The sequence below is a fragment of the Ruditapes philippinarum genome, unplaced genomic scaffold (genome assembly GCF_026571515.1).
Source record: "Ruditapes philippinarum isolate M1 unplaced genomic scaffold, ASM2657151v2 ctg1077_1_1_1_1, whole genome shotgun sequence".
In the NCBI taxonomy this organism is placed as follows: domain Eukaryota; kingdom Metazoa; phylum Mollusca; class Bivalvia; order Venerida; family Veneridae; genus Ruditapes; species Ruditapes philippinarum.
The window spans coordinates 54,521-77,890 of NW_026859840.1; the positions used below are offsets into that span (position 1 = coordinate 54,521).

A 23,370-nucleotide genomic window follows, 5' to 3' on the forward strand; every position below is an offset into this window, starting at 1 on the left:
TGCACTATTTAAAAAATAAATCTTATTTTCGTAGCCGCGATCTTATTTTCGCGAAAATAGCTTATTTTCGGTATCCATCTATACCGGAATTTTTTTGTTTTTACTCTTCTTGTGCAAGTTGTGGTTATAGAGTGTGATGAACATATTGACTCTTCCTTTGTAAAACGTTCAGATACAAAGACAGTTGCTAAAAAATATCAAGATCTCAAGTTTGTTTTGCCCCTGTCTAGCATATCTGTAATGGAAGAACAGTTATTATGGATAAATACAGGTACTTCAATAAAATGTAATTTTGGGTACTGTCAGATCTACATGTTACGCTACAAGTTTCTTCTCATAATTACATATTTAACAACTAGTATGGCTAATGAGTACAAAATTTTGGAGGTGTTACACTACAAGGCAGAAGAGAATATCTGTCCTTGCAAGCAGTCTTGAAGACCTTCTGAAGAAAGGTAAGTATTTTTACACACTACAGCACAATTACAACACAGTGTTAGGTTGTGTGCTCAAAAGAGGAATCTCAGAATTATTTAGAATATAAAGCCTTGTCATAAGAAAATCTGTACAGGTGTGACTACTGTACAGCCACAGTTGTTGGCGTAAAACACTTTGTGAAAGTCTGGTGATCCAGATGCCAAGTAAAACCGTTAATATGAATAGAAAAAAATAGACATTTCACAGTATCATAGCTTTATTTACATTTGAATTGATTTTTTAAAAAAAGAAATGTGATTCTACCTTTCTGTGTTTAATTTTTACTACATTTGCAAATTCAATAAATTATCATCATGTAAGTATTACCTAATTGCAATAACTATTGTCCTCCACTTTGATTTTCACAAACATTTAACATGGTGAACCCTAAATGTTAATCATATTATTCACAAAATTTTAGCCTTGCAAAAATATCTGATTCACAGTATAAAGAAAATTCAAACAAGTAGACTCAAAACACAAACTTTTCACAAAATATAATAATCATGTTAACAGTAAAACAAACCCTACTTGATGATATTATTTAGAATTTTCTTAAAAGACAGGAACAGTTGTCAAAATTTAATTTGAGTTCTATATATGCTGTTGAGATCCATTTGTGATGGCAGAAATCATATTCATGAATGTAACTACGGATCTCATCTATATAATATTTGATAGCTACAATACATAATTGTTATGTTAGAATGACTGTCTAATGTTTTACAGAAAAGATCTGTAGTTTGATAAATAATTCAAACAGTTTGATACTTCGATCTAGTTGGTATTGATGACTTTTTCTCAGAAACACTAACTCAAGTTTTATTCAATATTTTAGCTGGTGACAAGCAACAGTTGCAAGGAGGAAGTTTGATTGTTGTGCTGGAAAAAGATGTGACAGAAATGGAAGAAAACGCCATCCTTGACATATTCAAAACTAAGTATTGATGCTTCTAGAAGACCAACAATTATGAGAACCAGATATTCCAAAAGACACTGTTGTAATGTTTGGGCAGACACCCAAGATGCCAACATGTCAAAGACTGAGACAGAGTCCACAACTGTTACCACAGCGACAGAAATTGTAACACCATCTTGTAAGTTGCATGAAAAAATGGTAGATTTGAATTTTCTGTCTTATCAGTTGACTATTAAAATCTGATATATAGTATAATATTTCTTGTCAAAAATGCCTGCAATATAACTGAAATACTATTGAAACAGGTGTTAAACTCCAACAATATTTCTGAGAAAGGAACAATTAAGCTGATAACATAACTTAAATTTGAACATTGGAAAATGCAATATTGTATATAAAGAATCTTAAATGAGTTGACACATTGAGTAATTTATATATGAGCAGGGGCATGACCTTTAATTTACATGTATGCTCAGCAAAAACCTGGATCATCCCATCCACCCCTTTATCCAATCAGATGTTAACTGTGCGTTCAATGGTTACCCAAAGGTCCTATACTTCATTGAGTGGATAGCCAGGACCCAACCATGCAGGCATCTAGTCAGGTCTGAGTCCTTGATGGATGTACATCCTTACTGCAGGTTTATCATGCCATGGCTTAAATAATTTCAAAGATTAATATGTTGTACTAAAATTACAAAATCATTTTATCAATATGCATATTTACATGTCACATTATAAGTCTCATTATATGAGGTTCTTTCTAGCAAGTCCTTTGGATATAATAAAGTTCAAAGATTAATTCCTAAAATGTGTAGACTATGAGTATGTATAAAAATAACCATGAATGGTTATTATTGTAATATTTACAGTATTGTTTGGATGTATAATCATAAATGCGACGTTTAAACTAACATGAGGTTGGTATTGACCCCAACAACCATGTTACATATTTGTTGCTGAACAGAACTTTTTCCTGAATGTGGAGGAAAATACACTAAAAAAATTAACTAAGAAAAAAAAAGAAATAATTTATAAATTACATCATATATGAGCATACACAAATGGCTGTTAATTGTGTCATAAATTGCATATTAAACATTAATGGTTATAACAATATTTGGAAAGTGAAATTTAAAGGCAGGTGATCTATGCTGTTTTGCTACATTTCCTTTTTTAATTATCATATGATGATCAAATAAGCTAATTATAATAATTGTTTTCTTTTTCTTTTTTTTTCAGATGTTGTTTGAAATTAAATTAATTCTTGCAGTAGGTCACATCCAACCATTTGTTGACAATCTAGAGATATTGTTTGAAGCAGTAGCTACACTTAAACCTGGAGGAAAAAAGGTATGAGTTAAGATTACTGTTAGGGCAGGCAACCTTGTGGAATAAGGAAAAAGATATCATTGCAATCTGACTATGCATACAGCACAGCCTTGATATAATGCGGCTTAAGATATAATAATGTTTAAAAGAGGGTAAAAATTGTATTCACAAAAGGTATAGAATAGAAAGAAAAATTCCATATTTTTTTAAATATATAATAAATACTTTTTTGTTTGGATATAATGGTTAACTAACATGGTCTATATAAAGGATTCAAACTACCGTGTTATAACAAGGTTGTGTTGAACAAAGGAGACCCAGTCAGAAGTTGATTATGCTTCTGCACCTGTACATTAATCAAATAGTTCTGACAATGATTATTTGTTGTTGTTGTTTTTTTTAGATATAAAATATCTGATTTTTAATACAAAATATGTAATTTTTAATTTTAATGTGCTTTGAAATACATTGTCTGACTGGACTTCAAAAATTTGCGACTTTATCCTGAGATATATTGCAGGAAATCCAACATGGCATAATCTTGTTTTGTGGCTGATGTTTGTTTTTACAGTGCTTTTGTCACTTTTAATGCAAATATGGTTAAATTGTTAACGCAGTGTGTTGACTGCTAATCATTTGTTCATTTTGTCATATTGAAAGCTGTGTTTAGGATCTGATTGTGTGCGTTTCTGTTTACTTAGAATTACTGGTTTCCTGTTGCAGTGCAAAGATGATTTGGACGTTATAAGAGCCATAGAAAGTAATACAGGATTCAAACATGGAAAGGGGTGCAAGACTAGATAAATTGTAGTTCTACATAAGGTATAGTAAATTTACCGGAATTTTTTTGGTCAGTTTTGTATAATACAACTGAATTTAATTTTAACTTGAATACTTGCAGCCGCTAATCATGACAAGACACATTTGTAACTGACAAGGGACAAAATTCTGAAATTTATTAAATGAATTAATGTCAAAACTATCAAAGGTATCAGCATAAGACTTTGATAAATTCATTTTATATTTGCTTTACATTACAAGACACACTGTTCAGACAAGGGGAGTTATTCTTAGAACTATATTTTGGAGTTATGCCCCTTTTCAACTTACAATTTTGTCAAAATAGCATATTAAATGGATTGAGTTGTAAACTTATTTAAGTATATGATAAGTATCTCTATAGATATGCCTCTTTGTCAAACATGGTATCTCATTTTTTGCCTGTCTTGTCACTATATAAAATAGACGAATGTTGGCCCTGCTCAGCATGGCATAGCAGAAGATCGAATTTCTGACCTACTGCTCCAGAAGCAGACATTAACTAACACTTTATTATGTGCTGGTTGGAAATGCTTAAGGTAGAAGATTTCCCTGATCCTGTTATGAAGGATGGTACTCATTCATTGTTTTATTCCATGTTCATTTTGCAGGATATTGAAGAAGCTAATCTGTCAAAGGTCCTGTCATCTGACATCACAGCCTAATACTCCTCCAAGTGAAGCCTTGTTTTTATTTTTAACAACATAGAATTGGACAAACAGTATATTGTTGGAGACCAGTGCAAGATTCTACTTGAGACAGATAGCCTCATGGAAGGGCTATTCTTATTAATAAACTGGTATTATATAATGGATCTAGAACATCCCACTGCTTTTCACAACTCCTTGGATTCATGCAACAAACAGTATTTAAACAAGTCTTTCTTAGTCACAAGTCGGCTGGGTATTAACACTTTGTGGAAAAATTGGAAAAACTAATGAACAAATAGAACCAACATTTTAAATTAAATTCAACCTTCTGTGTCATGGACATATTATTGACTTCTTAACAGCTTACCTTTTACCATGAAAAAACCTGCTTTTTTGCACTTGCAAAAACAAAGGTGCAGAATAGCTGTGTGGTAACCATCAGCTGATCAGTGCCTTTATTTTTGCTGCATAGATGGTGCAATCCCTCCCCTTCCTTAATCAGACATTTAAATCCTCTTGATGTCTGAACATGAAGCTGTATATTTTGGCTCTATTTGAAATAGCAAATGTCAAGTGTCAATATTTTTCAAAACAGCTAAGACTATGCTTCTTTTTAGGAACTTTTAAATCCAGTGATTTATCAAATTATTATTCACTAGCAGAAAAGATTGACTTAATAATGCAGTGTTTAAACACTAATTTTATTATTTATGACATCAGTATGTTATTGCAGACTGTGACATTTTTATGTCAATGAAGCATAAAAATGCCATATATTATAAATTGTTTATTACAGTTAAGAAGTATTAGTGCTATTTGTTGTTTGCAAATGTTAATATGCTCTTATTTTGTACATGCTATGTAGTAAGTTTAATATATTGCATTGATGTCTTAAATAAGTTTGTATTTTGTTGATGTATTACTGTCTAACTTTAACACATGCTCACTTCATTATCATATCAGATTTATTAAATTTTCATTTACTGATTTCAAGTGGTAAGCAGAATTATTTACAGAGATCACTAGTTTTCACTGATCAGGCACCTTTGTTGTGCATTTAAATTTTTGGTGTTTTCGGAGTCAAAGAAATGATTTATCAAAATATTGTATAAAGTTGCATTGTAACTTTTTAGAGTGCTAAAGTGTACTATTTTTTGTCTAAGCCTTAAGCGCACCACAACAAAAGATATTTATGAACCATCAGGATATATACTGTTACTGATAAAAAATAGAGCACTAGTGCACAGACTTTTGACTCCCCCCCCCCCTCCTCGTAACCATGAAGTGTATTATAATTTGTCTGACAGTACTCGGACACATTATTGGGGACAGTCAACATTGAATGACCGATTTTTGACACTGTCTGAAAATACTGTTTGTTTTTTTTCATACCCAAATATGATACATATTTGTGCCAAAACCGGGTTTTTTACATTTTACAGGGAGGTAGGCTTTACTGTGTAAAAAGGTTTTATTTTTGTAGAGAGAAGTTAAATCCATTTTATATATGTTTTCATTTTACCTGAAATTCTACTGATATCCATATATCAATTTGTTTTTGTTGTTTAATTGTTTATCTATTTATTTACTTAATTGTTTGCCTAAATATAACTGTAATCTATTTTATGTATTTATTTTATACATTCATTTTTAATCCCCTTCTGCATAGAGGGGAGGGGATTACAAGAATGGCCTCAGTCTGTCTTCCATGTCCACTCCATAACTTTTTTAAACTGTGAAATTTTTTTGAAATAACTTGGATCAAATGGTCAGTATGAGACGATGTGCAAAGCGCAATAATCGGGTCGCTACCCCTAAGGTCACAACTTAAGGTCATAGGTTAAAAAGTCTACCTTTTGTGTCCACTCCATAACTTCAACTGATGAAAAGTTTTTAACATAACTTGGCACAAATGATCACCTTTATATCATGATAAGCAAAGCACAACAACAAGGTCACTACCTCCAAGGTCAAGGTCACACTTAAAAGTCAAATGTTAATGGTCCACTTTTTGTGTCCCCTAAATAACTTAATCTGCTGAAAAGTTTTTTAAATAACTTGGCACAAATGATCACCATTATAAGAGGATGTGCAGAGCGCAACAATCAGGTCACTGCCCCAAAGGTCACAGGTAGAGGTCAAATATTCTTGTTTATAACTTTTTGACATGGAAGATTTTAAATATTTTAGCATAAATAATCACGACCATGGCACAACAGCCAGGTTTTTCTCTAAAAGACATGGTTTGTTAAAGATCAAGAAGTACAGATTCCTGTCCACTGCGAAGGGGATATAGATGTCCTTCAGACTGCCTTGTTTTTAATTGTTTGAAAATGAAAATGCTCTTTTTAATTTTGTGATTGGTAACACCAGAATTTCGGGTATATTGCATTGGATTGTAACATGGCTGACAAGGTGACAGTAAAATTGCCACCTGTAGGAAATGCTACCTCAGTTGACAGTGTTTTTCCAAAAGTTGTCAACTTTACTGTCACTCTGTCAGGCATGCAATATTAATTTTAGTATACCAAAAATAATATTATGATAATGGTAGGGGGTCTTGATCTATTTAACATTTATGTGCAGTAATGAAGAACAATTCGTATTTAACCTAAATTTCAAAATGTTATTAAAATGTGTATAATATGTTTATGTGTCATTGTTCACTTTTTTTGGTTGATCGTGTTTTAAAATAAAACATGGAAACTATTAAAACGTGTAAACGTGTTTTAAATCTGTTACAGTCCCAAAACACGTGTTAGGAGTTTTCAGACAAAACACCTAAACACGTTTTCTAGGAAAACACCCGTGTTTTAGTGTGAAACATCAGTGTTTTGTGAAAACACCGCAACATGTTTTAAAACTGTTACAGATAGGTGTTTTCACATGTGTTTGGAATCAAAACACTGAGATTTAGAGTGCAGTATCCATGCTGTTTGCTTGCAAACCCTATAACAAGTAGAGAAACTAATAGCGTGCGCAGACTGGTCTGGATCCATGCTGGTCGCAAACCCATTATGTTGCTTTTGTCGTGACGCGGCTCATTTTATAAGATAATTACGACATTATTCAAATATTTGTGATGAGCTTTTTCTGCAAACCCACAAAATATATCATATACGTTTTATATAACATAAATTAATGACTCGTATGAGACCAGGGCATTGACTTAACAATACAATTTTACATTTTTTTGGTTAAAAAAATAGAAAATGAATTGTGCATACGCAAGAATATCGAATGATTTCAGAGAGTTAGCTTTTTTACAAGCGCAAAATGTTGTTACTTTGATAATTTAGCTGAAACATATAACAGGTATATTCTAGAACCTGTTTAGATGTCGAGATACTATATTCATCTTCATGTATGATTTTTTAATTACAGAAATTTATTGAATTATATGAAATTATTACTGAAAATGTCGAACTTTAATAAAAGAAGTTGATCTTATTTTAAAAAATGACTGTACGTTTACGTCATTTTTTATATATGTATCAACTGAGGAAGCTTAATAAAGCGAAACATGTTTTGATACTTAATTTGTGTTGGTTTTTGATCCAATTATCCTAGTATTTTTTATTGACACTATATGAGCCGCGTCACGACAAAACCAACGTTATGCGTTTGCAACCAGCATGGATCCAGACCAGCCTGCGCATCCTCGCAGTCAGATCAGGATCCATGGTGTTCGCTATCAGTTTCTCTACTCTATAGGGTTTGTAAGCGAACAACATGGATCCTGATCAGACTGCACGGATGCGCAGACTGGTCTGGATCCATACTGGTCGCAAACGCATTACGTTGGTTTTGTCGTGACGCGGCTCATATATTCATATTGTGATCACATACAGAGTGTAAAATTGAGACTCTAAATTATCCTCTTCATCGGCTTGACATTAAGTTTGTTGAGCATTGTTTTCAGTTCCTTTCTACCCAGCTGTTTGTTCTTTACAAAGAAACTTGTAGAAGTTATCAATATTTTTATATCAAATTTGAGCGTAGTATATCTTTAAAGTACAACAAGAAGTCATTGTGTTAGAGTACATGACGTCAATTTTTTAAAGTACAGCATAATATCATTTTGTAAAAGTACAACATGATGTCATTGTGTTAAAGTACAACATGGTATCATTGTGTTAAAGTACAACATGATGTAAAAAAGATGTTTAGTATCTGCTGATTTGTTTAGTAAACAAATGTTCATGTATTTAAATATATATTACAAATATATATTTTATAGTCTGGCTAAAAACAATACATCGCAATACATTTATAACAACGAGATAATATAAATTGTTGAGTAAAATACTAAAGTTTGTTGGTTAAATATACAGCTATATGGGACTCGGTGCTACAGATTTTGCAGCAATGTAAGAGTACAGTACTAGTTATAAACAGTAAGGAACTTAAGAATGTATAGACTCTTGCTTAACACCACCGTGAGAAAACACATTAAATAAAGGAAAACACTTGAAACAATAGTGTTTTTGTTTTTGTTTTATATTAAAAATACATCAAGTACAACAGAGATTTGATATGGACATTTTGGACATGTGACAGGCTAAAAATGGTCTCAGGTCGATCTTAGGGTAACTAGTAACGGACGCTGAAAATTCTTTTACTCTAACTCAATTCATTGAATTCATTGAGAAGTTGCAGATTTGATGGAAAAAAACAATGCAAAATAGTGGTTTTTGGCAATTTTGAGACGTTCCCCCGTTGCTATGGTAACAAGAAACTTACGATTGAGCATGCTGTTACAGAGGTTATGGTCTAGCCAAGTTTCATCAGTATTGAAACATTTTTTCATAGTTTCATAGCAGTTTGAACTTGTAACAGGAGGTTTTTCAATGAAAAAAGCCATTTTTAACAATATGCTCATTGGGTAAAATGAAGTAAATGCACGATATAAATCTATATTCAACATTGTCATAATACGATGTTGTTTTTGTTGTTGTTGTTCGTGATTTGCATGTGCAAGTGACTGAATGTATTTAACACTAATGTTAAACGCTAGTTATAGTTGTTGAACCGTAAAACGCTTATGACTTTAATTAAGTGAACAGTATGAGTGTATTATGCAGACACCCAGTGTATATAAACGATTCAGAACAGCTATATGCAAAACAGAGGCGTATTTGGTACTGTGATTATCCATACAAACTCTGAAGTCATTTTAATATATTATAGTATATATAACAAATATGTTTCACCATTATTCGTGTTTAAATGTTGAATTGTGCTAAGAACGGTGTGGGGGGGGGGGGCGTGGACGGTAACTTACATTTTCCAGTACGGTCCATGAACAGATTCAATCAAACCGACACTGCACCATTTTCTATTTGATCGTGTTTTCCTTGCATTCTTTCGGGATTCTGTTGTCCTTTGTTTTAAAATGCATATGACTAATATCTATGAAAATTGAATCACACAACTTTATTCAAACTACGTAAACTTATTTCAATCTAAATGCAGGTAATGAAATACGATAATGTAGTTTAAATGTTGCCTAACAATTTATCATGTACACATAATCATTTTGATGTAAATTTGTGATAAAGTTTCATATAGTGTGTACTTTGGAGTATATTTCTATACAACTGTGAAACTGTATACTTCAATACAGACTGAATACAGCGCGTCAACATGAAAAAAGTTTTTATTTACAGAATATATACGTGTAAAATACTTCCTGTCGGTTATGTCATTCTTTTATGATAATAAAAGTTCCTTTATGTTCTTTTTCTAAATTTGCATTTTACATGTATAGAGTCTTTTGCTTTGTTATTTTTTTCAAGCTCTCTGTGGAATTACCGATATAGACCATTGTCATGGCAGAAAAATATCATTTCAGTAAAAACAAAGTTATTCTATTTAATATTATCTTATCCGTTAACAAAACACAGATATTTGTAAGCTGATGCGTTGAAAATGTAAAATATTTTTTTTTAAATCGTGTACAGAGGAATTTTATAGGTAAATCGATTGAACCTTGGTTAAAAGGGAAACACTAGAAATGTCAGAAGTAAACATTCACAGTCTCCTTCTGTAAATATATGTGTCTATTACGAATATTTATCATTAATGTCTATATAATGATGCACATGTATGATCAGTTCAAAGAAACAGTTTCCATAGGTAAAATATCACACTGACACTTGTTGTAAAATGAACTGAAATATATGGTGCATTTGATGTGATTTGTTCAGTATTACAACGTTGCAGAACGGGAGCTAATTCTTGCCAAAACGCTATCCGTGTGGCCGCTAGATGGTGCTTCACCGACTGTGACGTCATATTAACTACGATATTAAGATACTTCTGCTCGTTAGTGTTGTATTGCGGCCATTCAAACGATGTAGCAGTTATAGGGGAACTAGGATCCCTGAAAAAAAAATCAAAGGATTTATAAAGACAATATTTGATATTTTAAGTAATTTCCTTAAATATTTTACACATTGACATTGAATCGCCAATTGCAATATATTGGTATTGAAAAAACACATCCAGTTTACAATATTGAACTGCTTGCTAACAATTTACGACCTACCCGCTTTTAGCGAAGTTACTCCACAATGTCATCATTTGTGCTGACAGATTGATGTCATCTTGAGTGACCTTGAAAGGGTTAACACCACCTAAGTCGTCCACAAGTTTACGCTCAAGTGACTCGTGAAGACCAAACACGTAAGCGACTTCCATGGTATGTGTCGCTCCTTTCAGCCAATCTGGGTAGGGAACAAAACTTGGCTTCTGGTCAAAAACATAAAAGAATGATGTCGATTTACGCCCTTTCATCACGATATCGCTATGTTTTTGATTGAATTAATTGCTGGTAAAAAGAATTCAGAATCGGAGGCAAGATCCACCATATTTCTTCTTGTCGTCAAAGCATCATCTGGTCGTGTCCAGTCTGTGTATTGATGTATTACTGATTCAGTTAACATTGGAGACGTTTTGCCAAACACCGTTGTTATTATTTCTGGCACTTTAACATTTTCGAAATAACTTCTAGGAACCCCTGTTTTTATGTCTATTTGCTTTTCTTTCAACTCTTTCTCCCATGTAGGAACATTCATCGCTCCGTCACTACCAGCTACACCTATGATGACATCAATTTCTGCAAAAAACTCCTGTGCAGACTTTCCTTCAAGAGAATCATCAGAGAGAATGCTAGAAGGGTCTTTATGCAAAAAGTCTCTGTCTACTGATGGAAGAAATGACCATGAATCAGTTTGTAACTGTTTAACAGATTTACTGCGGAGACATTCAATTATCTGATCGTAGTCGGATAAATCGCAATTTGTATCTTTGATGTATTTGGCGAATACCTCGGTAGGTTTCTTTTGAAACGCCCAGAAACCCAATACACTTCCACTCTGTGCAACTATCCTTTGAAATAAACCTTTGTTCTGAGGATAAATGGCTTGGTACATGACCGCCAGACCACCTGCAGAATTTCCGAAAAGTGTAACACGTGTAGGGTCCCCGCCAAATTCATTAATATGATCATGAACCCATTGAATAGCCATTCTCATATCCCATAATCCATAATTTCCGGACGATTTAGTCCCATTGCTTAGAAATCCAAAAACATTTAGTCTATAGTTGATTGTAACGACGATGACATCATTAAATGCACTTAGAATATCTCCAGAATATATATCAGCACCTCCAATAGCAAGACTTCCGCCATGAATATACAACATAACCGCAAACTTATTGTTCTTTGAAGTCGTATTACTTGGTACATATATGTTGAGATAAAGACAATCCTCGCTCTTGACCATGTCTTCCAGGTGTTTATAAAACGGCGGTATGACCTGTATACAATGTGGTCTATGAAATGTTGCGTTATAAACATCAGAAAAAGTTCCAAATGGCTCCGGTCGTGCAAATCTTCGTTCTCCTACAGGAGGTTTAGCATATGGAATACCAAGGTAACGTTGAACATGTTTGCTGTCTCCATCAAAAGTTACCGTATCTATATTTCCAATAAACGTTCCAATCCCAGTAGATAAAGTTATTTCCTGGTGCCACGAACTTAAAACTTCTATAACAAATAGATGTTGAAGAATACATAAGAAAAATATTTTATATAGAGACATTTTCCTTTTAATTTTCTGATTTTTCTAACACATGTAATAAAATTAATTTACCAAATTATTATGATATAAATACTGGGGGACTAGCACGTGATTAATCCACACATAAAACAGAAGTGTAGAAATCAAATATACACGTTTTCTACACTAAATGGCATGCGCGCTGAAGGATGAAAGTTTGTTAACGCGCTTTGTAAACAACTGTTTATGTTGGTTACTAGAATGTTTATATAAGGTATTAAGTTTATATCCGACAGGGTTGTCTTCAAGTTACTCGTATTCAATTTAATGTACAAATGTACAGATATCTATATTATCTACACTATCATTTACATTTTTTATATAATTTCCCAAGGAGAGTGTTACTTGATGATGGATGAATGTATAAATATGTATATATGTTTTTATAGGATATCGACGATACGTGTGCAAACATCGTATATTAGACCTCCAACTGCGTACTTTATAACCACATTTTTTGTATAACACCTTGACGTAATTTCACAAAGCATCAAATGAAAAGGTAAATCACATATAAAATGATGGAGTGGAAAGATCTTGTCATGCCAGGAATAATTCAGAAAATGCAAATTATTTACAAGATAACGAATAATAAATTGTACAATAAACATTTTAATAGCATGCTTGATTAAATGTTGAAAATAACTAAGCCAAAAATAATTACGATTATAGCATGAACTTTTAATATAATATGATCCTTACAAATCTGCAGAGTCATCAATATTATCACAAAATACCATCAAATTAGTTAAATATTTGGAGAATTCCATTACTCGGAGGCAAATAAAGAATATATTTTTTCTTCTAACATGCAAAATGGTATTTATATCTAGTAAGGTCAAGGTTGTACCTTTATTGCTCAGCATGAAAATTTCATTATAGTTATCATGATTAAATGCATTTAAAGTTTTAACTCAAGTTAGGCAATTAACAAAGTACATGTAAATTACTAAAGTAAACACTTTATAGTGTTCTTTATTGTTCTACAGCCTCGACATATCATGAATAGAAATTCTCTCCATAACCATAATAGATGCATGAACCAAGAATCTTCTAAGAATTTATTTACAATCATTAAGGATCTAATAGAGAAAAGCTTGCAGAATATATTATACATAGACATATGAAAACTTATTCATATGAAAAATATGTGATAACCATGAGTTTAACATATGTTTGTTGACATATTTTTCATATGGTACTGTTTACATATGTTAATCTTACATATGAAAAACACATGTTCTTAAACACATATGTTTTTCAAAACACATGAAACACAGATGTTTTACATATGGATAACATTTGGGGTACCAAACATACAGCAAACATGTGGTGCATATTTACCTGTGTATATACGTGTGTATATATGATTCACAGATTAAATTTATCAAGTTTGTGCTATTTAACCATCACAAACGATTATATGTAGGTTTCATCGTTGTTATCTTATTGTTTTTTCGCTGATATGGCATTTTTTTGTAAAGACCCAAAACGAAAAACAATACAATCTTGATCTTTTGTATACATATTGTTGTAAATGGTAAATTGGAGTAAATGCATAAAAACAAAAATCATGGTTTTTAGAAATGTAAAACCAATCGTTGCACATTTACTCTGGTAAATCGGCAAACTGTTATCAGTATAGCATATTGACTGTGTATAAAAATAATTTCAAAGACTTTGTTGGCTAGTGTTCATTAGTAAGCATTTACCAACTTAATTACTTAATTAGTTCGACCAATTTAATTTTATAAATGTTTACTAAATAACACTAACCTATACTTATTATTTTTCAACTCAACTCAAATAATAATTTTATTGGGATTAAACAAATAACAAGTTTATAGCCATACAGAATAACCATTTAAATAATTTACAAAAGAGTACTCTAAAGCGAAGGCCAATGAAAATAATATTTGCGCCTTAATAGTTCTCTGTATTTGAGGCAAACTAACAGAAAATTATATTCTTTCTCTAATATATTTATGCTGCATGATGAACAGACCCTTTGATCTCGCGGTACATTGTTATATCTTCCGGTTTCTTTATTAAAAATCTAAGTGGCGGCATGGCCGAGTGGTTAACGCGTCGGACTAGTAATCTAATGATCGCTAGCCGTATGGGTTCAAACCCCGTCAGGGGGCAAGTCGTTGTTTCCTTGAGCAAGAAACTTTACACTCATTGCTCAGTACTGGTTGGTTCCAGGAACGGATTCGAAAGTGTGTCTATAAGCTTATAGCTTCCTACACAATCGAACTAAAATAAATTCTGTATAAACCAAATCTATGCGACGAAGTTCTGAAGCGGGCTCTTTAAACCTTTGGTCAGTTATAACTTCCAAATACCGATCTCTTTCGAAAGCATGTTTGTACAAACTATATGTTTCTAAACGTCTATAATTAACCACTTCTGAATACCATATCAATTATTCGTTGTTTAAAGTGATATATGATGATCATCTAAGGGTATAAATAAATAAACAAGTGAATGTTATAATAAGTTATTATTTTGCCAACATTCCTTTAAATATAAATGTTTATTTCACACTAACAATAAACAACGCATGGATTCAACAGTTCAAACAAAATTTCCGTAAATATCCACTAGAATTAACATGTACCGTTCATTCCATATATAGAGTGGGGCAGTCTTTTTATATTTTAGGCAGATTTAGATTTTATCCTAAACATTTTCTATTATGAACTGTTGGTCAATCATCATTTTAACAGTAAATCTTTTGAAATATATAGTCAGTTCAGCTAAACTTGACTATAAAAATATGAGCATAATGTCACTTTAATCTCTGAAAAGGTATTTGTGTGTATATATTGGATTGTTGCATCCAGACATAGAGAAACCCACGTTCTTACAAAATACTCTATTTGAAAAGCCCAGTTACCCTCGTAAGCATTACCTAGCTAGCAATCAGTTTCCAGCCTCATGTAAACCTTTTTATGAAGTGACAATTTATCTTGATGCAATATTTTCACTCAGTATTTTATCATATTAATCTTACGAACATAGGACATTGGTTTTCTAGCAAGTTCTCCGTAGTTGTAGATGTTTTTACACCTAACATACGGCGCAGAAATTTCGTGTGTACATTCTCAATATCGATAGCAAGGTGCATAACCCATATTTCCGATCCGAAATTTAAAATAGGTGATACCAAGGAATCAAACAGCTTACATTTCTGATATAATAGCAGGGTGCATACCTCATATTTCCGATCCGAATTTTAAAATACAAATGTAGGTGATACCAAGGAATCAAACAGCTTACATTTCTGATATATTGGCAGTTCAATGTTATTTTTTATTTTAAAGAGACTGTGTAACGCATAACCAGCATGCTGCGCGATTTTTTTCTGTGATCGATACCACTTTCCAATTCATTGCCAATTTTTAAAAACGGTTAAACCAAGATATTTAAAAGAATTAACTATTTCTATCACTATAATATAGGCGATAGAAAAGTATCAATAAAATAAACAAACAGGAAAATTAAAGTATAAAACATACGAGGGGGCTTAAAATTTTTTCATAAGAAACGTAAAATGATTTTAATTTTATAAATCTTAATTTGGCAATTTGTTTGTTGTTTCATAATAAAAAAAAAGGGAAAATGGGAAATTAACCACCCCATATGATAAAAAAGACATTAAAACTTAAAAATAAAAATACTGAGTTGAGGGTTTTCTTCCTTTTTCACATTGAAAAACAAAATCCCCTTTTTAAATTTTTAAAATTAGTCCGTTCATCGCTACGTACGACTAAACGTTCCCATACGATGAATATGGGTTGCGTTCAATTATGACGACGTTAAAGTTGTAAAAAAAACCAAAGTAAATACCAATTTTAACAAAAATCAAGCAAAATTCAATAATTTGACCTTTAAGGTAAATGGCATTGGTGAATTCACGTCATGGTCAATTTGATCTACTTGATCGAAAGAAATGATGAATCCAAGTATGCTGACTATCCAAACAAAAAACAACAAAGTTATAGCCAATTATAGCAAATATCAAGCAAACATTTAACCTTGAATGTCAATATCATTTACGAGTCAAAGGTAACCTTCAGTCTGGTCTACTTGAAGGTATTGCCTAATTGGTTGATGTGTCAATGTATAAAGACAATTCATCAAGAAATAAAAATACTCGTAAATAAAGGCAAATGTTGAAGTTTTCGAAACGAAATCAGCAAAGGCAACGGACTACATGTATGTTGTATGCAATTGCTAGATATTTTCTCTTCAAAAAGGTCGGGCTAGATATGATCCAATTTTTATAATATTCAGACATCATTCAAACATATTTATCTTAACATATTTATTTTATTCTAGCTCGATCATGATGAAAACTAATTGAAGCTTATTCGATCCACCCAAACGTAAGATTCTTAGAGCTTATCTATACTTGTGAAAAAAGGCTCAAGCACATGACCTCTGGATTGAGAGACAGACTTAAAGTGGATAAAGCCTTGGATAAAGAATGAAATATATGTCCCTTTCATGTGAAATATTTAACCAAGTTATCAGTTAATTCTCAAGTTCTAGTTACAAAAAGTAAGAGTACAACTTAACGACAAGCTATGTTTCACTTTAGTAAAATCAACAGAAAAAAAAACACTGGAAGAAAAGATCTTTCCACTTATAGCTGCTGCATTCAATGTTTGAGATTTAAAAAAAAACATACTTGAAATTTAATCATCATTTATTGGAAAGGTTTCAGTTATTTCCATTATTTTTAAAGTAAATCGTTATAACCTTCACCTATATATGAAAAGGTCAACCTTTCTTTTTAAAATGACAACAAATGACCAGGGGTCATTATTTAAAGGAGGTTACAATTCTTCACGAGTGTCATTTTTGTTGTGTGCTGTGGTCCTAATACTTTAACCTTGGGTCATAATATAATGACCGGGGACTCCATAATCTTTAAGAGATATAGACCGAGGATAATAATGGACCTTTCCAGTGTTTACAGTTTTATGTAAATTGGCTAACTTGTTATCCAATTGCTATACTGAGATAATTTTTAGTCACTGGTTGACCAGGTTTGCACAAAAGAACACGAAAAACCGGAAAGGTCCATAACATGGGGGTGTCTTAACTTCGTTACATGCCATTAAATAAGAACTTCAAATATGGTGCGACTTCTAGTCCATTAAAGGTGACTTAAGTACAGAAGCTTATGGATCCGTACTCAAATATCTTAAATAAACTAACAAAGCCAATTTAGAGGTATGAGGGATGAACTAAAAGTCATATCATGTAGGTTTCAACAAAATTATTGACAAACATCTTTAAAAATAATGTACATAAAAAGAATCACCAAAGGGTTTTATCTGTGACTTATAAATTTTATTTTTTCATACATGTTGGTAAAGATCGAGGCCGTCATTATATTGGATAATCTAAACTCCGCAACATGAGAGGTGGTGAATAAACACTAATATATCACTGCTTGAACATTGACACATGCAACAAGATAGTGAGATGATATAGTAGTGCTCTTACACTAAAAGTCATGCACAGACAATATACAGCATAACTTACATACAACTGCTAACACATTAAAAAGCAACTTTAAGCAGTAACACAAACATTAGTATGCATAATAAAACTCATCTTTCACAAGTAGACTTGTTAAAAATTGACTGAGACATGAGCATTGCCAATGAACGATTTCAATTTCAAATAGCTTAAATGTATTTATATGACAAATAATCTTAACTTTTCTTCATTTAAGTTTCATCAAGTTTCCAGCATATAAAGCAATAGAACTGTAAGACTGTTAAAAGAGTTTTAACTTCCTATCCAACTTGGTCTGTTCTACATGTTCATTTTCTTTCTATCTTCATAAAATTACAACACTTGCAAAATGTTAACAAAAACCAACATATTCTGTCCTGAAATCAGATTGGGCTGTCGTATCAAACACAAAAAATTAAAAAAAATGTCAGTAAATAACATAACTTCCAGCTCGAGAATCCATCCATCGAATGACATCCTTACTTTAAGTGTCAAAAAGCTAGATAATATTCAGAGCAGAATAGCGTATATCTAAACATTTTTATGATTTTTAAAAAGTGGAAATTTTTTTCGACCAAGGGAGCTCGCGCCTTTTGATTATAGAATGCTGGAATTGCCACAAACCTTTCCTCGGGAATCGTTTGAAACCCCCAAGGTAGGCGCTGTGCCGATATTTCCCCCGTTTGAAATTTTAATCTTTATGTCTTTAAAAGACAAATGTAACCCATACTATCATAAATCGTTATTCCTACCAATAAAACAAAAAGTTGATACCAAGATAATGTTTAGGAATTATTATATTAATTTACAAAAAAAATCTTTACCGATGCCCAAGAAGGGGTATTTTGCAAAAACGAAATGCCGTTACTTCCAACAATTTTAAAACAAATAGGGCATCCGTAAATTTCTTAACGAAGATTGTTGAATATTAATTGCCAGCGGTTAAACCAGGATTTCTAAATGTTGACAGCATATATTTGCACGCACGCGTGAAATCTTCATTAATTGGCAATTGGTTGAAAAATAACCTGTTTTCTTATCTAGAACAAAGTTATGACGATATGATCTTTCACTGAGAGCTTGTATGACACACGGGAATAGGGTCGGATTCGGGCTGTGTAAGATATTTTTTGCAAAAGAGTTATTTTTTCTTCCCTTGGGGTGATTGTATTATAAAATTGTGCTATCTCCATTTATCAATAAAATATCTTAAGTTTTTAAAAGTACTGGTACTTTAATATGAAGCATAAATTAAAAAGATAAATAACATATTGACATTACATTGTAATATGTTTATGCCCCAATAGCGAAATATTTTCTAAGCATCTTGGATTTGTGTAAATGTTAAATTCATTGAATAAAATTAAAAGGGAAAAAAAGAAACAAATATGAAAAAATCAAAAGGAAATGATTAAGCTGTGCGTACAAGCTTACGTTGCTGTGTGTGTTGGTGTGTGTGTGTGTGGGTTGGTGCCCGTGTCGTGCGTGTGTGTGTGTACATGTGTGCCCGCGCGCGTGTGTGTGCGTGCGTGCGTATTGGTGTGCTATCTTTATGTACTATATCTTGTAAAACATTGAAAAGAAATATGTGATTTAGTTTGATTTATGGGTTAAGTTCAGTTAATGATTGGAAAATAGTCTAATAATTATTTGTCATGAATAAAATAAATACAATATAATTCATCATAAAAAGGTACCGTCTGTTAAATTTTCATGGCAATACCAGTATAGTCAAAATTATGGCAAAATAAAATATAATTATAAGATATCCATTTAGCAGAACACGAATACTTGTTGGCTTATGAGTAGATTCTAATTAAACACGTGAACGATACATTTTTATCTTGTCGGTAAATGATTAAACCGCGACCAAAAGCAATCAAAATAAATTGTAAGCGTTCAACCTGCACAGTGTTCTTGTGTAGATATTTGTCATTTGTTTAATGTGTGCATTCCAATGCTTTCCGTCAATTACAATGCAAATCACCATGACATCAAAACAATAGTTTATATAGGTATAACATCACAATAACACTTGTAATTTGGACTGAAATGTATGGCGCATTTGAAGTGATTTGTTCAGTATTACAATGTTTAAAAATGGGAGCCAAATCTTGCCAAAACGCTATCCGTGTGGCCGCTAGATGGTGCTTCACCGACTGTGACGTCATATTAACTACGATATTAAGATACTTCTGCTCGTTAGTGTTGTATTGCGGCCATTCAAACGATGTAGCATTTATAGGGGAATTAGGATCCCTGAAATAATAATTGAAAGTATTGTACAGACACATTGCTTTAATATATGAATGATTTTAACTCATTAGAATAAGTTTAAACAAAATTAAAATATTTAATATCATTTTCTGAGTGTTTGTTACATTTGAATCGCCAACAGCAATACCATGAGACCGAAGGAACTTTTATAGTTTTTAATTAACTCTGCTTGCTTTAACAGTTTAAGACTTACCCGCTTTTAGCGAAGTTGCTCCACAATGTCATCATTTGTGCTGACAGATTGATGTCATCTTGAGTTACCTTGAAAGGGTCAACACCACCTAAGTCGTCCACAAGTTTACGCTCAAGTGACTCGTGAAGTCCAAACACGTAAGCGACTTCCATGGTATGTGTAGCTCCTTTCAACCAATCTGGGTAGGGAACAAAACTTGGCTTCGGGTCAAAGTTTGAAGAAAAAAATGATGTTTTAAATTTTTGATTTCTTTGCCGCAATATCGTTTATTTTTTGGGACAGAAGAAATTTCCCCCGGCAAAAAGAAAAAAATTTATGGGGAGGTAAACTCTCCCAAAATTTCTCCTCGTCCCCCAAAGGGCCCCTTTTTGGGGTCGTGTCCAATCTGTGTATTGATGTATGACTGATTCCGTTAAAACTTTTGACGTTTTCCCAAACATTGTTTTCAGCATTTCTGGCACATAGACATTTTCAAAATAACTCCGAGGAACCCCTGATTCGATATTTATTTGCTTTTCTTTTAACTTTTTCTCCCAGCTAGGAACATTCACTGCTCCGTCACTACTAGTAGCACCTATAATAACATCAATTTCTGCAAAAAACTCTTGCACATATTTTCCTTCGAAAGAATCTTCAGAGAGAAGGAGAGAAGGGTCTTTATATAAAAAGTCTCTGTCAATAATTGGGACGAATGACCATGAATCAGTTTGTAACTGTTTAACAGATTTACTGCGGAGACATTCAATTATCTGATCGTAGTCGGATAAATTGCAATTTGTATCTTTGATGTATTTGGCGAATACCTCGGTAGGTTTCTTTTGAAACGCCCAGAAACCCAATACACTTCCACTCTGTGCAACTATTTTCCTTTTTAAATTTAAAACCCTTTTTTCCCGAGGGTAAAAAAAGGGTTGGTAAAAATGACCGGCCCGACCACCTGCGAATTTCCCCAAAAGTGTAACACGGTTTTGGGGGGCCCCCCCAAATTCCCTTAATTTGATTTATTTAAACCCATTTGAATAGCCCTTCTCAAAATTTCCCCTAATCCTAATTTCCGGGGGGGTTTAGTCCCATTGCTTAGAAACCAAAAAAAATTTAGTCTATAATTTTATTTTTAAAACGATGGGCATCATTAAATGAAATTAGAATTTCCAGAAATTTTATATTTAAACAACCCCCCAATAGGGAAGGGCTTCCGGGCCCTGAAAAATTTCAAAAATTTAACCCCAAACTTTTTGTTTTTTTGAAGTCGTATTACTTGGTACATAATATGTTTGAGATAAAGACAATCTTCCTTTTTTTGAACCATGCCCTTCCAGGTTGTTTATAAAACGGCGGTATGAAACCCGTATACAATGTGGTCTATGAAATGTTGCGTTATAAACATCAGAAAATGTTCCAAATGGCTCCGGTCGTGCAAATCTTCGTTCTCCTACAGGAGGTTTAGCGTATGGAATACCAAGGTAACGTTGAACATGTTTGCTGTCTCCATCAAAAGTTACCGTATCTATATTTCCAATAAATGTTCCAATCCCAGTAGATAAAGTTATTTCCTGGTGCCACGAACTTAAAACTTCCAAAATAATTTGTTGTTGAACAGTAAATAAGATGGCTGCTTTATAAAGAGACATTCTCCTTAATTTTCAAAATCTGATATGTAACAATCTGATTGAATATGAGAAAAATTTATAGTAAACTAATGCTGGTGGTTTTTTCATTACATGTGAATTCCACATTAAATTAGAAGTGTGAGACATATTATAAACCTGGATATATACGTTCTATACTTAACTTTGTTTACTTTCTTTGTAAACAGTGTTTGATTATGTTTACATAACGGTTGCTCAAAGTTTATATCTTTTGACAGACAGGTGGCCAAAAACACATTAGTATGATTCTTATCAATAAATACAGGTTCTGTTTATTATACATGTACATACGTATATATAATCTACTCTACCATGTACAGATTTTTGTATATTTTCACAAGGAGAGTGTTAATAGATCATGATTAATGAATACATGTATATGTGTTTTATATGAGATGGCGATAAATGTGCAACGTTAACCAGTATTATCGACTTCCAACTGTTTACCTATAACCACAACTCTCTTTTCTCTTTTATAAAACCTTAAAATCATTTTACAAAATATGATCACCGAGCAAAAAATGAAAATAAATTAACTTAATAGAGAATTAGATAATATAGATTTATAAGTTTTATATTGAATATAGAACAGAACAGGTTTATAACTAATCAAACTTTTTATTAAATGAACGCGGTTGATTTGTTATAAACATGATTTACTGATATAATGCTTTTTGAATTTAATTATTTGATTGAATTAAAAATGATATTTAAGGTATTTAAATAAGCATTTTTTCAGCTATAAATATATCAAAATCGCGTGGGTATATTTCCGATACATGCATGTAATTTTATTTTCACACATTCAACCTCGTCTATTTACATTCGAAATTGTGAAATTAATACAACTCCTTAATATAAATATGTCATCCTCCACATTAAGTAAACGAAATTTTTAGACATGTCTCATATCTGATTATGTCATGTTCTTGCATTAAAATCGCAGTTTTTAGTGTAACGACTTTTGATTGTGCATTATCCAAATGACACTCAACTAGTTTTCACCAAATTAGATTAAATAAAGAATAACAATGTATTACTTTTTTAGTAAAAACATGAATAACATAATACAAACAAAATTCTTTTTTCTAAAAGTGTTAAAAAATTTAAAAAACTTTGCTTTTTCCAAATTGAATTATTCACGTATAAAACATTGCAGAAGATAAAATTTAGTTGAGGGTTTATCAAAAATTTAAAAAATATAACTAATTTTTTTTTCTAACTTAATAACGTGTTGAAGTCCAATAGCTTTAAATAGTAAAAAATTATCCGAAAAACTGTGCAAATTATATTTGACAACTGTAATTAAGAGTAATGATCAATGTTTCAAGTTTTCGAGTTATATTTACATGTAACCTGATATTGTAAAAATTATTATAAGATTATTAGAAAT

At 32.1% G+C, this 23,370-nt stretch overlaps 1 protein-coding gene, 1 long non-coding RNA gene and 1 pseudogene across 2 annotated transcripts; 1 reads left to right on the forward strand and 2 right to left on the reverse strand.

Moving 5' to 3' along the window:
* LOC132758075 (uncharacterized) lies at window positions 1–6,946 on the forward strand. The gene is made up of 5 exons (XR_009629532.1): window positions 1–455; window positions 1,316–1,574; window positions 2,639–2,749; window positions 3,452–3,550; window positions 4,159–6,946. It is a non-coding gene; the product is annotated as an uncharacterized LOC132758075 (long non-coding RNA).
* Window positions 6,947–10,058: 3,112 nt separating this feature from the next.
* LOC132758076 (neuroligin-4, X-linked-like) lies at window positions 10,059–12,664 on the reverse strand (annotated as a pseudogene).
* A 6,985-nt stretch (window positions 12,665–19,649) lies between these two features.
* LOC132758085 (neuroligin-3-like) lies at window positions 19,650–20,535 on the reverse strand. Its single transcript, XM_060749597.1, has 2 exons — window positions 20,329–20,535; window positions 19,650–20,117 (listed from the first exon to the last, which is right to left on the reverse strand). The coding sequence occupies exons 1-2, from the start codon at window positions 20,478–20,480 to the stop codon at window positions 19,853–19,855; spliced, it is 417 nt and encodes a 138-aa protein (XP_060605580.1). The 5' UTR covers window positions 20,481–20,535; the 3' UTR covers window positions 19,650–19,852.
* Between the last annotated feature and the right edge of the window lie 2,835 nt (window positions 20,536–23,370).

Excerpts from the sequence above, each read along its gene's own strand:
- LOC132758085 (XM_060749597.1), bottom strand. The coding sequence starts at position 20,480 with ATGGAAGTCGCTTACGTGTTTGGACTTCACGAGTCACTTGAGCGTAAA. Across the intron at positions 20,118-20,328 it reads AGCAACTTCGCTAAAAGCGG|GGATCCTAATTCCCCTATAA; the intron begins GTAAGTCTTAAA and ends TTATTATTTCAG.